The sequence below is a fragment of the Apteryx rowi genome, unplaced genomic scaffold (genome assembly GCF_003343035.1).
Source record: "Apteryx rowi isolate R43461 unplaced genomic scaffold, aptRow1 scaffold_11, whole genome shotgun sequence".
In the NCBI taxonomy this organism is placed as follows: domain Eukaryota; kingdom Metazoa; phylum Chordata; class Aves; order Apterygiformes; family Apterygidae; genus Apteryx; species Apteryx rowi.
In genome coordinates, this window is record NW_020447308.1 from 1,315,685 (window position 1) to 1,331,652 (window position 15,968).

At 44.3% G+C, this 15,968-nt stretch overlaps 1 protein-coding gene across 5 annotated transcripts in view; it reads right to left on the reverse strand.

Annotated features, from left to right (window-relative positions):
* AKAP13 (A-kinase anchoring protein 13) overlaps positions 1-15,968 on the reverse strand; it is a 212,700-nt gene that overhangs the window by 102,718 nt on the left and 94,014 nt on the right. For all 5 annotated transcript variants that reach the window (XM_026074447.1, XM_026074429.1, XM_026074418.1 and 2 more), the window contains exons 7-8: positions 6,108-6,297; positions 376-3,259 (exon numbers count right to left, since the gene is read on the reverse strand). In XM_026074447.1, the coding sequence (XP_025930232.1) occupies positions 376-3,259; positions 6,108-6,297 (3,074 nt within the window). The remainder of the gene's footprint in view (positions 1-375; positions 3,260-6,107; positions 6,298-15,968) is intronic.

Below are 15,968 nucleotides of genomic sequence, written 5' to 3' on the forward strand. Positions count from 1 at the left end.
AAACTGAAGGAAACGCTCAGATTAGCACTAAGCAAATAAATCCTAGCATCCAAAGGAAAGCAAGTAACCTGAAGATACAGCAATCCAAATACCTCCCTCCCATTTGTTCCTTCTCCAGAAAAGGATTTACACGCTAAAAATTCTTCTGCACAGATTCGTACGTGATGATGCCCTTTTCTTACCTCCAATGCCAGCCAAAAAACATGCATTCAAACTGCATTTTTTAATATCTAACTTCAGATTTCTTCTTTCTCAGAAAAAAACCTTACACTTCCTTTGTAAAGCAGGCCTCTTACAGTTATTTCCTTTCCTTTGCTGATGAAACACCACACACCTACGATGCTTTAGAAAACTAACCGATTTTCTTTTTCATACCTGTAACAGGCTCAGATCCTTGCACTCCCGGGCTCATGTTCCTCTTCTTTGCCAGGGAGCTTAAATCCATTTCTCCATTAAGGCTGGTTGCTGTATCCACAGCAGGCTGGGGTTCAAGCACCACTTTTTCCGGTAACTCAGGGGAACAAGGTGTCTCCGATGCAAAAACTACTGCATCAAAACTTTTTACCATTTTAGGAACTTTATCCAGAGAGAAGCCATCATCTGCCAAAACCAAACTCTTTATTCCCACATTCTCCAGTGACTCAAAAGCATTTAAACGGCACAAACCCCGCGAGAAGGTCGATTCCAATATGGCTTGGCTTTGCTTCACTTTGCATTCATCGAGCTCGGCCAAGACCTCCCCCTGAGCCGCCTTCGCATCAGGACCAGCTTCGCTCTCGCCGGCCAGGCAGACGGTGTCTGTGCTGGAGTCGCTGTCACACGTGGGCTCTTCAGCAATTGGCTGAAGGGCCGCTCTGGGAAGCACGCTGTCCATATCCTCCTGCTCTTCCGGATACATCGCTACGGGGGTGATTGCCACTACCCTTAACACTTCCTTATCCTCACAGGCAGCCGCTGGTGCCTCCATTTCCAACGGGTCCTTTAGCTCTGGGGTGATGCTGCGCGGAGAGATTCCTTGATTGGGATCACATTCTTGCTTCGGCCCCACATCCAGACAAGGGTTGTCCACTGCATCCATCAACTTGTCTTCTGATTCAAGGCCCTGCACGGTGACTTCTGCATCCACTGTCACGGTCCCATATGCTTCCTCACCAGGGACCTTCTCTTTCAGCCCAGCGTCTGCAGTGCTGCCATCTGCTGCAGGCACCTCCTGGCTGCAGGCAGCTTTCACAAGAGCAGCGACAAGTTCCTCCGACAAAACCTTCTCCCTGCTGCTTTCACAAGCCTCCTGGTGAAGCTCGGCTTTGTCTCCTTCAGCCTGCTGGGAGAGGCTCTGCTCCCGAGAGCCCTCTTCCCCTGCATGATCTACGGGCAAGGCTGCTTGCGCGGCGGCTTTGCCATGCTCCGGCAGCCCTGCTGAGTCTGCTGCCGCTGCCGCTTCCTGGTTTTGTTTAGAGTCTTCATTATGAATTACGGAGGGTGTGCCTATTAAATTATCCTGTACACGGCCTGCGCCCTTGGCACTCGGAGATAACTCAGGGTCATTACCTTGCAGAGCTGCCTCCTGCCTGGGAGGTGCCACTGCAGCAGCTCCCTCCCGACTAGCAGCCGGCCCGTCTCCTCCAGGTAAAGGAGGGAGCGACTTCGCCTCCTCACTGAGCCCCTCCTGCTCGGGAGCGCTTTCTGCTATCTCTGCTTCGTCTTGTGGCGGCTCTTTTTCTGGCAGGCAGGCGCTCGCATCGCCCAGAGGGAGTGACCCAGGCTCATGCTTGCTCTCTTGAGCAGTGTCTGATTTTGTGCTGTCACTCATTTCATCTTTAACACCAGTTTCATCGACAGAAGGGCAACAGCTAGCAACTTCCTGACCTCCGTTTGCAGATTCAGAGCTTCCTCTGTCTCCGCTGCTGCTGGTATCAGTTCCTACTGCCTCCTCTTCATGGGCTCTGCTGCCTTCCATTGCTTGGGCTGCAAATCCACTGTTCTTACTGCTTTCCTGGCAACACACAGGTTCTCCATTGCTTTGATCAGGTCCATCAACTTCATCATTTTCAGGTTTAGCAGGACCATCAGTTTCCACACAGTCTCCTGGGCACAGCGAGCTAGATTTTGCATCCATGCTACCACCTTCTACCTGCACTTCTTGCTCCCCATTCTTACTGCTGTCATGGATTTCCAAAACAGGATCATGTTTTGGTGCACACACTGGAGCCTTCACCCCATTCACTGCTGGCAACACTGCCCCAGTGTTTGCAGTGATGTCCTGCCTCTCCTTGACAAGGGGATCACCTTGGTTTTCTAAGAAGCCGTTGTTTACCTGATCAGCGCATGAGTCTGCTCCGGTCTCTCTGTTATCGCTGGTCTTGCAAAGGCCAACGGAGAGATCATCAATGCCAAGATCTGCATTGGTACTGTCACATGCCAGCATTGCTTGCACAGTTCCATCCTCCTCATCCGCACAGTCAGTGCCATTAAAATCACTGAGCAAGGGCTGAGCAGCACTGGCTGACTCTTCCTTAGCTGGTGATTGCTCTTTTAAATTTGCAGTCCTTGTTTCACTGGTCTCAGCCATCCCATCCTCTATCTGCTGTGGGACTGGAGCCCTATCAGCCGTCCCTGTACAGTTCCTGCATTCAGTTTGGCCCATAACCACATCCACAGTCACCAGGGAAGCTGGGGTTTTGCCTGCAGTTTCAGCCACTGTAACAGCACTTTCAACTGCACGCTCTTCAGCAACTTGCACTTCCTGATGGGTACTATCTTTACTGCACAAGCTGGCGGGATCCAAAACAACTCCAGCAGATGTCATTCCAGCTTCCTCATTTGTATTTCCACAGGATGGAAGACTTACAGCACCATTTACGGCCACGGAAAGGCTGAGCGTGCTGTCGTTTTTGTCTGAGACAGTCCCAGAGCCTGCAACAGCAGCTGGCTCCTCCTCTTCCTTTTTACTCAACGTCACTGTATTTTTACTTTCACAGGAGCACTCTGGGTTCTTTGCATCCCCCAGGCTCTGTAAGTCATTTGGTGCATCACTGAGAGCTCCCAAACTCTCGCTGTTGCACTTGTCCTCCTGGCAGGTTTGGTCCAAGAGTTGCCTGCTGTCAAGGTGAACAAGATCAGATGGACTTTCCTTCCCTCCTTCTCTTGCCATTTCTTTTAGGCTCTGAGATGTAATGGTTGGGTGACCATCTGGCTCTGTTCCTCTACCGCAGCTATTCCCAGAATCTCTCAGTGCAGATTCTGTCTGCTTCCTTAAATTCTGTAACAAGACAAAAAAAAAAATTATGACTGATTGTTTTGCTCTGTCACACATTTACAATGTAACTGCTGTGTACAAAATCTGTATCAAAATAATGCAAAAGCATATTTAATGCATCTCCTGCCATCCTGGTGCACGTAGCCACTTCAAACAGAGTTACAAATGTACAGTAGTGGTCAGTTTAACTTTTGGTCTCTTTATGCAGTAATACTGAAATTATCAGAATGACAGAAATGTTGGTTTGAAGGAGCATTCTGAGGTCATCTCGTCCAACCTCCTGCCTGAAGCTGCATTATCGCCAGCACTAGATCAGGTCAGCCATGACTCTGTCTTGTCAAGTCCTGAAAACCTCTAATGATGGAGTTTCCACCATTCTCTGGGTAATTTGGTCCAGTGCTGCACCACCCTCTTCATGAATCCAAACCCCCATCCCAAGCTGAAATCTGTGCTTCTAGGCCCTTATTAGACCATGTGCTACTACTGAGAAGAGTTTTGGCTCTGTCATCTTTGTAATTCCCCTTCCAGCAGCTGTAGTCATATTTCACGAGTGCACTTAAACTAAAGCTCAGTAAACAGTACAATTCAATCCACCAAATAATGCAAATATATACCAGTCGAGTCCCAAAGGGCTTGAACAAATGCTGCTCAAGAGCAACTCCAGATCCCTGCCCAGTTGCGCTCCACAGTTCTGCTCAGTATTGCTTGGTTTTGCTACACTGATGGAATTTTTGTTTCAAACATTGGAACTGGCCGATGATGACCGACTCTGCCCAAACTGCCCTAACACAGTCACTTGTGGACTCCTTGTTCTAGCACTGAACTGATGATCTGATCTGTTGCTGGGAAAGGCATACATAATTAAAAATCTGGAACTTACCTCCTAAATGGAAATAAAAATCTGAAAATGATGGCATACTGTTAAAATTAATATGCGCAATATTGTGGAGCAGTAGCAATGCACTCAATTCTTGCCTAATCTGCATTTTTGTTCCAGTGGATCTGTTATGTCAAGGGTCCCCCCCAGTTTTCTAGTTGGATTAATACAATGAAACCTTGGCTCAGGGTCTTACATTGCAAGCTTTCTGAGGTCACACTGGTTTCTCATTCAATAGGTGAGCAGTTCCTGTGAATCACTGGAAATACAGTATTAATGCGCTAATGATCTATTTCAAACCTGTTATCTTTTGCATTTATTTATAGACATATTCAAACAATACATAAAACTTAGCAGTTTAACTTAAGCAGGTTCCTCCAAATTTTGTTTAAGCCTCTGAAAGTTCTCAGAGAAATGAAATTTCATACCAGAAATGTCCAAATAAACAACCCTTTTCTCCCTGACTTACAAAACATCAACATTTTAATTGATGCATCACAGAGGACTTCTGGCTGTTGCATATACAAATTGTGGCTAAAACTATCACTGCTACTTCAGCGCTATTGCTTTAACTATTCTGTCCACATGCTGAGGTTTGCAAACTATGACCACCGCCACCAAATCACTGAATCACAGACCACTAAATGCACTTCTGGTGTTTGTGATGACTGTCTTATTTAAAACCATCCCGCTGCCCATCTCCCATTTAGCCATGCATGCTGCCATCATCGTGCACGCTCCGGTTTTACGAGGCAGTGCCAGACAGGTGAGCTGTGGCGAGCAATCGGGAGGAAGGCAGCGCTGCCTTGCAAAGCCGACCTCTCCCTCCGGCACAGCAACGTGAGGGCTGGACCCGCTTTTTTTGTGTGCAAATGAACCAGCTCGGATGGCGCGTCAGTGCTCTGGTAGCCACAACCCTGCAGCCCAGCACGGAGACTGCTCGACTGGTTGCCAGCCAGCACGGACAGACACAGACAAAAGTGACACTTGTTCAGGAACAGGCAAAAGGAGGGGTGGCGGGAGCCTGACATCCTCACGGTGAAGTCACGCCGCCAAGAGCCTGCAAAATAGAGCCTTCTCCAGAGGAAGCCAACTGGCTTTTAACTGACCCTAAATGAACCTAAATGAAATAATTACAGGGCTGCTTTCCAAATTCAAATCAGATTAGATGTGAAGCGAAACAGTGCTGGAAAGAAAGAAAAAAAAAAATCTAAACATAGCCTTTTCCGATTTCATTGTCAGACAAAACGTACCCATCTGGCATTCACAGTAGCAAACAAGAAATGAGCTTGATATGTGGACCATGTCTTAGTGTCGTTTTATGGAAAGGAGAAGCGCAGTAAGGCAACTTCACAGTTAGCTCTGGTTTGCCACTCATGCCACCAGTTTCTGCTGCGATCAGGAGTAATTAACCCCTCTCGTTCAGAGAGGGGTCAGAGTGGCCAATACCTCAAAACTTGCTCCCAACCTACTGTCTACTCACCATGGTTTTCCCCTTTCCTAAAGGAACAAACAAACAAAATCCCAGAGTAGCATTGTTTAAATCCCACACCTTTCACTTCCCGGCCGCCCCGGAGGGACAGTGTGCCTTCGGGAAGGTTTCTCTGCCCTCCTGACATGACCCTCTGCTAAGCAGGTGCTGGTCTCAGGGACCTGACAGGAGCTGGGAGCACAGAGAGGTCCCATGAGCCTGGCACAGAGCTGGCTTGGCTTTTGCTGCTAGAGCCCAGAGAGAAAATTTGCTCCCTAATGTAACTTCACCAGATCCACCCCGTCCCCAAACAAGAAGAAAACAGGCACATGTCTGCCTTGATATTTGATAATGACATCCAGAGAAAAAGTCTAGACTCATTTGTAAATATACCCCTAAGGAGTGCCTACGTGGGAAGTCCTTATCAGACACCAGGCTGCTCCGAAAGCCAACATCAAACACCCAGTTACGTTTCTATTTAATCATCTGCTCCTTTTCCTTACCATGCGCCGGTGGCTCTGCATGTGTTTCCGAAGCTGCCGTATGTCATCCTCCAAGCTGGCCTTTCCTCTGTCCTTGGTTTCGGCTGTCAGCATGTAGACATCCAGCCCCCGGTGGTGTTTCACGCAGTAGTCCCCTGAGTGCACCGTGTGAGACAGAGCGCTCCAAGAGTCTGGCTCTCTAGCTTCCTCTCTGAAATAAAACACAGCCAGGTTAATCTGCAGTGCTGCATTGCAGGACATACGCGGTTCTTCACTCTGGACAGTCATCTAATCAATGGCCCAAGCAAAGCAAAGCACTGGCTCCAGGGCCAGACAGACAAATGCACATGGATGCGTCTCAGCCTTGAAAATGAATTTGATTCAGAGCTAAAGCCAGCCACAAGCTCCACTTGATGTGGTCCTTCCAAGCCTTACACAGCCTCAGGTAGGAAAGTCCTGTTTTTTTTCCCCAGACTGTAAGAATACATGAATGACTAGCGACAAAGGGCAAGATAGTTGCTTTTTAAATTAAGTTTACTGCAGGTGAAGATCACCAAAGCAACCGTCGTGGAACAACAGATACCTAAAACAAAGACTGCAGAACAAGCTAGAAGGAATGACAGTTTTTACAATAAAGTTGCTACAACTTCTACACTGAAACCAGCACGCTGTTTTACAAAGCATACGCCCAAAAGCCATCAAATAGTAGCAATTTTGTCACTTCTGAAATTAATTTTGCTTATCCTGTGAAACTACTACTATACTGACAGCCTTATGCAGGACATTCTCACTACGGTGAGACCGCTGTCCTTCTGCAGCAATATCACTGATTTTCTATTTACCAATCAAAAGAAAAGAAAGGGAAGAAAGATGCCATTGGAGACCAGAATGAAAAAAATAACTCAGCAGTTACTTCTATTCAATAGAAATTTCTATTCAGTCAGCTCTATTCAAATGTCAACCCTTGATTTTGCATTAACTTGCAGCTCCAGGCAGTAATTCTGTTCCTGTGGCTAGTCTCACCAAGCTTTGCAGAGCCTGCGTTGTCACTTTAAGCGGTTGAGGAAACGTTTATCTTACCAAGGTGTCCACCTAAAGTTTCAGGTTTACAGATTTCTTTCTGAATCAGAACTGCTTCGGGAAATAAAAAATCTCTTTTACTCATCAAGGGACAGCCTGGCTTGCGCAGCACCCTTCTCTCCCAGGAGAGACCTCTGGCATTGAGGAGGAGGCAGAAATGGCTCTCTAAATGGTTTGTCTCACAAAGACGAAGCAGTTGCTACTTTTCATACACATTCAGGTAAAGTTAAGGGAATTGGGGTTCATGACAACCTGTTCATGTGCAGGAGAAATGCAAAAGTCCTTGTCCTCCTTTCACTAGGACTGTTTCCATGAGAGAGAGCCTGAGCTAAGAACGTGCCCCTTCCCCTTCGTGAAGACGAGCCCTGAGTCACAACAGGCTTCCTGAAGTCTCCCTTTGCAGTACAGGCACAGATTACCCTACAAGGGCCTGGGACGGAGCTGTGATTGTATGCAAATGATTAAGGATATTTGAAAAAGTATGTATACAGGAAGCATATACAATCAGTCAAGCAAAATCACACACTGCTTTAGGAGTCTTTGCCGTCTTGGTTTCTTACAGTAAAAGCAGCAACACTTTCTAAAGAGCAAGCATCCAGCGTGGCTCAGGCAAACTCATAGCAATACCTCTCTGGAAACCCATGCAATTTAGAAAGAACAGAAGGCAAAGCAGTAATGATCAAAAGATATCAAAATGGGCAACAGCAATAGGCAGAGCAGGGTGGAGCAACTGGCAGAGAGAGAAAACTGTGCAGACAACGGCGGTGGCAGTGGCTGCCGCCACTCTGCTCTAGTAGGATATCCCTCCCTGTTCTGTGACTCATTTTGGGTTAAATTTGCAGCGCACACAAAGCAAATTCAGACAAAGTGGACCTCCGTCTTCTACCATTCACCACAATGTAACTCAATTGACTTCAATAGAATTACTTTCGATTTAGACAGAATCAATATTTCTATAGAGAAACAGAAGGAAGTGTACAGTTTCTTGAGCAATTAGTATAAATCCAATCATCCAGGCACTGAAGTCAACTGAGCCATTACAAGTGTAAAGCAACTAAATAAATGGCCTTCCTTTATCAAGGAAACACAGACATTTCTGTCTAGAGTATTTTTCTTTTCAGCTGTCATATATGAGAAATCACTGCACTCAGGGCCACTTGCAGAACACAAAGCAGCAGTCATTACAAAAACCATACTCACCAGCTCATGAGGACAACAGCACCAGGATTAAAGAACTGAGTGCAACAGCCTTCTTCCATTTCCCATCAACTTCAAGTATACTTACGAGTGTCTCCAGATAGGCCCTCACAAAGCAGCCTGCAGAACTCAGGACTTAAAAGACCTCAATGACTTCAAAAGCCTTGAAATTTGGAGACCGATTAGATGCAAGGACGGTCCCCTGGAACACCAGGAGAACGCCTGCCCTGACTGCTGCTACCGCAGTTCGCCACCTTCACCTTCGCACAGGCCAGACTGACCAAATGATCACTTCCACATACAAAGAAAGCAATTTCTTTTCATATACAAGTTGCAAAGCTGTGTTAAATTCTATAAAAGGCTTTAAACCCTTTGAAATAGCCAAGAACTTTCCCAAATCAACCCAATTACAAGCAACTCAAAGCTCTTTTTTTTTTTTAGCAGCCGCAGTCACCTATGTTGCACATCATCAAGCAGTGAGGTAGTGGATGGCCTAGTCCACCAACTCCTTCAAATCATCCCTTTCATACATTGATGCATCCAGGGATGGATGGATTCAACAGGGAAGACAAATGGGTATTCACAAGTGTCAACTTGTTTGCACGCTGATAATTCTGTTGTTCAATCACTTTCATGAACAAACAGATCACACGAGAATACACTCTTGCTACTTTGTCTTTGTACATTGAGCTTCAGCTTTTATGTTTCTCCAGCGTATCTCACATGCAAGCCCTGGGTTTTATTGAGAGATGACAAAAGTACATTTTCTTCCAGAAAAAAAAGCTTTACACGCATGCATTTTGTACTGCTTGATTGTGAAAGACAATCATTTCGTACAGGTTAGCAATTTCTGTAGTAGTTGTAATTTTATACAAGCACATGCTCAAGCTGGTTAAGTAGGAGCCAAAAACAAAAATGCAAATTTACTCAAGAGTTATTAACAAAAATGTATAACATGTAACAAAAAACTCTACCATTCTGGGAGTCTAAAAATCTGTTTCCATTCAGCACAAAAATCCGAATTGTAGTTGTGAAGAGAGATTGCTAGCAACTGGGAAAATCTGTCTTATAAGGTTTAACCATCCTGGGTCAATTCTTTCTCATCCTCCCCTTTTCAACGGCTTTCCACAGAAACATTGAGAAGATACCAATGAACAGAAATTTTCCTTGGTATCATCCCTGAGCCAAACTTTTGCAGAAGAAAATACCTTGCTTGGTTAAAAAAGCAAGGGCTGACCAATGAGGTTCACAGCTTGCAATGTTCACTGTCACGTCTCCACCCTCGGCAGGACCACACAGCACTAAGCCTGTCCCGCTGAAAACCTGGGAACGGGTGCTCCAGCCTCGGCCCGATTCATTTGCTCCAATTTTCTATCAGATAGAGGCAAGTGAAGGAAAGAAAGGAAAGGAAATTGCCGGCTTCGGGAAAGGACAGTGTTTGCATGGAGAGAGGCAAAACTTACCAACCTGCCCTGTACCGGTGGGAACGCGTCTCAGAGAAGGATGCCAACTCAAAACGGAGCGAGAGGAGAAGCAAACACCTGAAATCATCGCTACCTCCAAAGGACTGTCAGGCCATGACCTACCCGGTCCAGGAACTACTCAGAATGCTCAAACCGCAACCGGCTACTGCACGTTTGACACGTAAAACGACACAATATATACTAGTTTTTAAATCTCCAAGAAGTGCCGAAGTAGATTCGTCCCTGGCGAAGGAGGAGCCGTACTGTATTTGTGTGTTCAGCCTCGTCTTTTTTTGTGGTAGCGCAGCGAGGATGGCTCCGGGCCAATAACCAGAGGCGGAAAGAGGTAGAGGAAAGCCTGCAACTACACAGCACGTCTCAGAGCTTCCTGCAGATACTAGAAGATATTTTTGAAAAGAGGGAAGATAAGTGAGAGAGGGAGAACGAAAAGAAAAAACGCAATGGCTGGAGCAAAAGATGTGCCCATTTTCAAAAGTTTCACAAACTGCAGTCAGGTATAAGGGTTTGAAATCTGGCTGTGTCAGTCTTCCCAACACGACTGGTTTCCAGTGTATAGATAACGGATTTTAAATAGAGGGGAGAGGAAGAGGGGGGAAAGAGATCAGAAGCAGCAGCCAGAAAAAGCCTTGCTGGGTTAAACAGAACCTTGTGTTAGAAAGATTTATCCAACAGTCCCACAAACAAGTACGGATGACTGTGTGGGAACTCAAGGTGTTATTTCCTGGGGATATCCCCTCTAGATTTCTGAGCCGGTCTTTGGCTAAAACAAAACAAACTCTGTAGTGTTGCCAGCTCTCCTGATCTTACTGTAAGCCTGACAATAGCCCCTGATTTATTCTGAAAGCACCAGCACCTAGATCCATGCAATAAAGAAAAAAAAAAATTTTTTTTTTTTTTTTAAACAAAGCCGCTACTATTATGGTTGAGGTGAAAAGCTATGAAATTCTAGAATTTAGATACTCTTATCTGTAAGGCAAATAAAAACTAAACTGGATTTTAATCTTACATTCCTATTCAAAATTTGATTTATTATTGTTATTAGAATACCACACTGAAAATGCTAGATCAGACTGTCTGTAATCTGGGATAAACAAGGAACAGCGCCTACTGGGACAGGAAGTTGGATCTGGTGGCTATTGCACAACACATCCATAAAGCAGACCATTTAAATAAAGCCAACAGTCCCTTACTATGAAAATTCAGCACCCAGATTTAACGCAGTCACCAGGCTTTCAGATCAAGACTCCAGGCAAACGTTTCAAAAAAATCCCACTTTCCTAAACTTATCACACAATTGGGTATGGAATTCAGTATCTTCCCATTCTTCAAAGAAAATTGCATAGCTACTATCAATAAACAGCTACTTTTAATGGTAACAACTGCCAATTACTAACCACAACTAATATTTTGTGGCAATGCTATTACTCCCAAGAGGACTCAGTGTATCCAGTTTGATGGTGTGTACCTTTCATGTCTTCTAAACAGAACAATTCAAAAAGAGTGCAAAGTAAACAGAAGAAGTTTCTTAGAAATTTGGCAAACCAGAACGTCAATGCTATTTGCAGAAGTATTGGAGTAATGCTAATGCAGGCTTTGCACACTTAGGGTCAACTTTTCACCAACGACCTCACAGTCTTTAGTGACATTATCATTGAAGATGCTAATGCACACAAACACTTCCTTGCTTCCCCTCATTTTTTTAATCATCTATGTGCATTATATATGAGACTCAGAAAACACATGCAGCTAGTACACGCTATAATGGGTTAAAACAAATCTACATTTCATGCATTTGAAAGTGATTTAGCAAAGAGTATTCACATTTCGGGTGTTACCAAGTGTTCCACAAGCCCCAAGAAAGACCAGGAAAGCAGCAATAAATAAATGTTTCTTGTATAAGAAAATTTTATAGACCACTGACTAATTTGAACGCTTCTGGTGTTGAAGGAAAGAGTTAAACTTCAGATGATGTAGCAATGATGACTAACCCCTTACAGTACTTCACATGGACACTAACTGAAGTGGATTAGGACACTGAACCAAATTCAGGGTTGCATAACCTATACTTCAATATCAGATTGCATATTTAACAACTGGATGCAAAATATTTTACGCCTAGACCATTGATCAACATACTATACAATAGTAAATCATACAAATCTGACTTGTTCTTTCAACAGATGTTTGCAGGTTCACATATCCTAAAAGAACATGTCCAGTTACCTTAGCAAATCAGAATTATGTGCCACCACAAAGGGCCTGCAACTCCTAAATCCAAGCATGTTTCAGGCCTCACTGCTGGTGAGACATTAAAAAAAATACAACTACAAACCGTCAAGAAATATATTAGCTAAACTCTATGATATGCATTCCATAGGAATAACTGTCCATTATTAAAGGCACTCTTAGTGCATTTAATTTGTTCATTTGTTTAATCTTCATAGTCTTATCTAACAAGAAAGATGCACTTGTTGAAATATGGATCCATAAGTCCAGTACAGAACTTGACATCAGCTACGATTCCAATCAGTAAAGAAAAGAAATCTAAGGTGAAGCTGTGAAATACACTCAGAGTGTAAACAGACACAATCTATTGCATTTTAAACACAGCAGCACAGTCAGGGAGACTACTTTGTCCTGCAATGTTTTATTTATAGTAAAAAGGCGTCTTTGATCAAGACAAGTGATATTGGAGTAAGACTCGTCTCTGCAGAACATCTCGGCGTGCTGCAAGCGTGGCCACAGGCTCGGTAACACGACGCCAAGACGAACCTATGGCTTTGACTGCCTCCGATGCGGCAGCTTACAAAATCTTTTCTTTACAGTGATTCGTTCAAACTTTAACCTCCGTTACAAACGCAAGCATTTCTAACAGATCCGCTCCAAATGCTGAACGTGAGAGGGTATCTTAACTGGGTATCCAGCTAGCCGGTGCCTGAGGCCAGCAAAACAGCAGCTCTTGGAAATCACTCCTTCACTTTATCTAAATTTATCCCGAAATGGAACTGGTCTATCCCAAGGCACAAATCCGCACAGCTGTTCTGTACCTCAGATAATTTGGCTGCTACATCCTTGCACCCTCCTTCCTTCCCTTTGCATTTACCAACCACACAAGGCAGTCGAGGGCTTAAGGCCCTATAACTTTTCGGGTCACCTCAGGATCGGGACTGCTGCTGGGCTGGGGGAAGCATTTTCTTTTCGTATCTTACCAAATCTTCTCAAATCTCTTCTTTTTCCTCCTCACAGGCCTGTTTATGGGAGCATTATCTCCTAGGACCTCTGATTTCCGACGGGGATATTCCAGAAAGGAAAAGGCTGTTTCTGCTATACGGACTCATATCTTTTCTGCATTTAGAGGTGGAAACGCACAAAACAAAGGGGAAGAGGGAGCCAACGAATGAAAACATGAGTCTTATTAGGGATGTGGGAACACGCTGGGAGAACAGTAAAAGCTGGAGCACGTAGTGGGTGAGTAGGTGGAAAGAGAGAAGCACAAACTCTTCCTGCTCCATCATGTTCGCACCTGATTGCCCCAGCTTGCAGCTCCGCTCCGCACTCCTGCGGCCAGAACCACCCCACGGCACCTCAGCATCTTTGTCAATTAAACAATGGTGTTTCCAACAACAACCTTAAAGTTCAGTAAATCACAGCAAAAAACAGATTTTGTTGGATCCCTGTGAACGTGTATCTGCTTTTCAGGCCCCCTCTCATTAGCTTCATTAGCAAAGGGTGTTTCAGCCTGTACATCGTCAGAGGTAAAAGCACCCTGTTGACATAGAGCTGCCGAAAGTCCGGCACTCAAGTCGTAATGGTTGGCCGCATTTTTAACATTAGGAAACTAGTGACTTGGGAATACATCTACACTACAGATGTACACAAAGACTGAATTTAATAGAGCTACCTAATACTAAAATTAAAACGCCCATCTTAACTTTTGTCCCAACTTGGCAGTGCACTCTAAGAAATGTCTAATTTCAATATCACATTTAAATCCTCTGCTGTAAATAAACTGGACATTTTTGAAATCAAACACGTGCTTAAAGGACTTGCTAAACTGGTGTGCAAAGAAACAAGACACCAGGCAAACCTTCCTGCAGCTCTGGCTCTGAAAAGCAGAAAAATTTACTCGATTATAAAAGTAAAGTTACCGAAAAAACTCCTCAGTTTAGAGGCACTATGGAGCTTACAGCACAGGCTTCACCAACTACTTACGTAAGATCAGAACAACAGCAAGTGATAATCACGTATTGCAAAATGTTCATAAAACACTTGTGTTACCACTGAGTTATTTCTCATGTGTGTTAATTAAATCTAGGTCAGTTTAATCGGGGAAATACACACTCACACTGACTTACAGCTTCACGTACCGAGCTGCCTGGCTGCTATCATAATATTTTAAGGAAGAGCAATCCCAGAGCCGCACAGAAAAGCTCCTTAGTAATAAGCAAGCAGAGAAAGCAACAAAAGCCAAACTAAAATTAGAGGGAACAAGCCAGAGACTGCTGCAATTCTGAATCTTCTCCTTTGCAGGGACTGGAAAAATGAAAGAATCATTCTTAAGGACTTCACTTTTCTCTCACTTCCTTTTTCTGGGGGGGCATAAATCATTCTTTGCTGGGGAGAGACTGCAGGCATGTAGCTTCACGGAAGAAAATTTATACTTTGGGGTTATTAGACAAAACTTTATTCCACAAAAGTGCAATCAGATTATAAAACTGGGATTTGTATGCTTTACAGAAGGGCGCTTCCACTTCTCTGAAACTGGGAATAGTAGCTATTTCTTGGAGCCATTTTACTTGCCTGCTTTACAAAGCATCGGAGAACATGGAGCTGGCAGGCAGATTATATTACCACGCCGAACTGCATTTGAAAACATCAACTACTGCAAAACGCAGCTGTCCTATTGCAGAGGCCAAGTTACTCGCAAGGAGCATATTACCCCCTGTTTAATAAACTACGCTGCCTCTGCAGAGCCCTCGCTTCTCTAACGAGCACAGCAGACGAGCTCTGCCAACGCCCTGCAGCTGACATTGCCCAATTCAAGCATCAGGAAGCCACAGGCTGCAGCGAGGACCCTTGGCTCTGGAATTCACTCCTGTCGCACTCGGGAACTGCTGAAACTGCGAGTGGCCTAGGCAACCTACCTATTTTCCAGGGCTTTTTCAAACAAGATTGGTGTATTTAGAAACAACCGTTAACCAAACGGCTATTTAGCAGACAAGAATGAAGGCGAAAACCCTTATTCACGCTTTTAAAAAAATGCCATCCTTCATACAACGTCCTGTTCCATTTGCACTGCAAGACAGTGTTTACTGCCCAGTTTTAACTTGGAAGATAAAACAAGCACCCCCAGGAATGCTAGACAACTGACGAATACACACTGCTATCATCTCTCTCTGTCTTGGGCAACCTGCGTGTGCTCTATTGCGGCTCTCCATTTCAGTCTCAAAAGAAATCCTTCTTGTCAGAGAGGATGCAAAAGCCAGTTCACAAGCTCAATGCTACAGAAAAGAGTATTTCAAGGGTTGCAAAATTTAAATTTAAAAGCCTCTTTCTTTTTTCTAATGGAGGACTCTGCCACAGCTGAAAAGGGAAAGCTCAACTGATAAACAGAAATTCAAAACGTCATGAGTGTAATTAGTTTTTTAGAAAAATATTTAGGCTGCAGCTGAATCAGACTGCCTTACAGCTGAACCCAGGCAAAACTGCAACATCGGAGAAGTTTTTGTGTCTACTTTTTAATGAATGTATCCTAATTACAGCAAAACTTCACCCCTTCCCAATGATGACTGGGAGAATCATTGTAAAATTCACGGTCCTGCAAATTAGCAAGTAAGCGAACAATAAAATCCCCCCAAGGATAATACATCGCCAAACACACTGCATTCATTTATTTTGTGAAGTGTAGTTTAATTACTTGTAAAAATAATGACTCCTTTGTACGGGCTCTCACTAGCATGCGTTGCTGGTCTGTATTTTGCTGAGTGGTACAAACTACATGCCAAATTTGTGTGCATGGATTATACAGCGCATGCATAAGCAGAGTGCAGAAAAGAGGTTATACAGTATCCATTGTGTTTTGACAGCACATAAATGATACATACCCTCTTCATGGAATTTG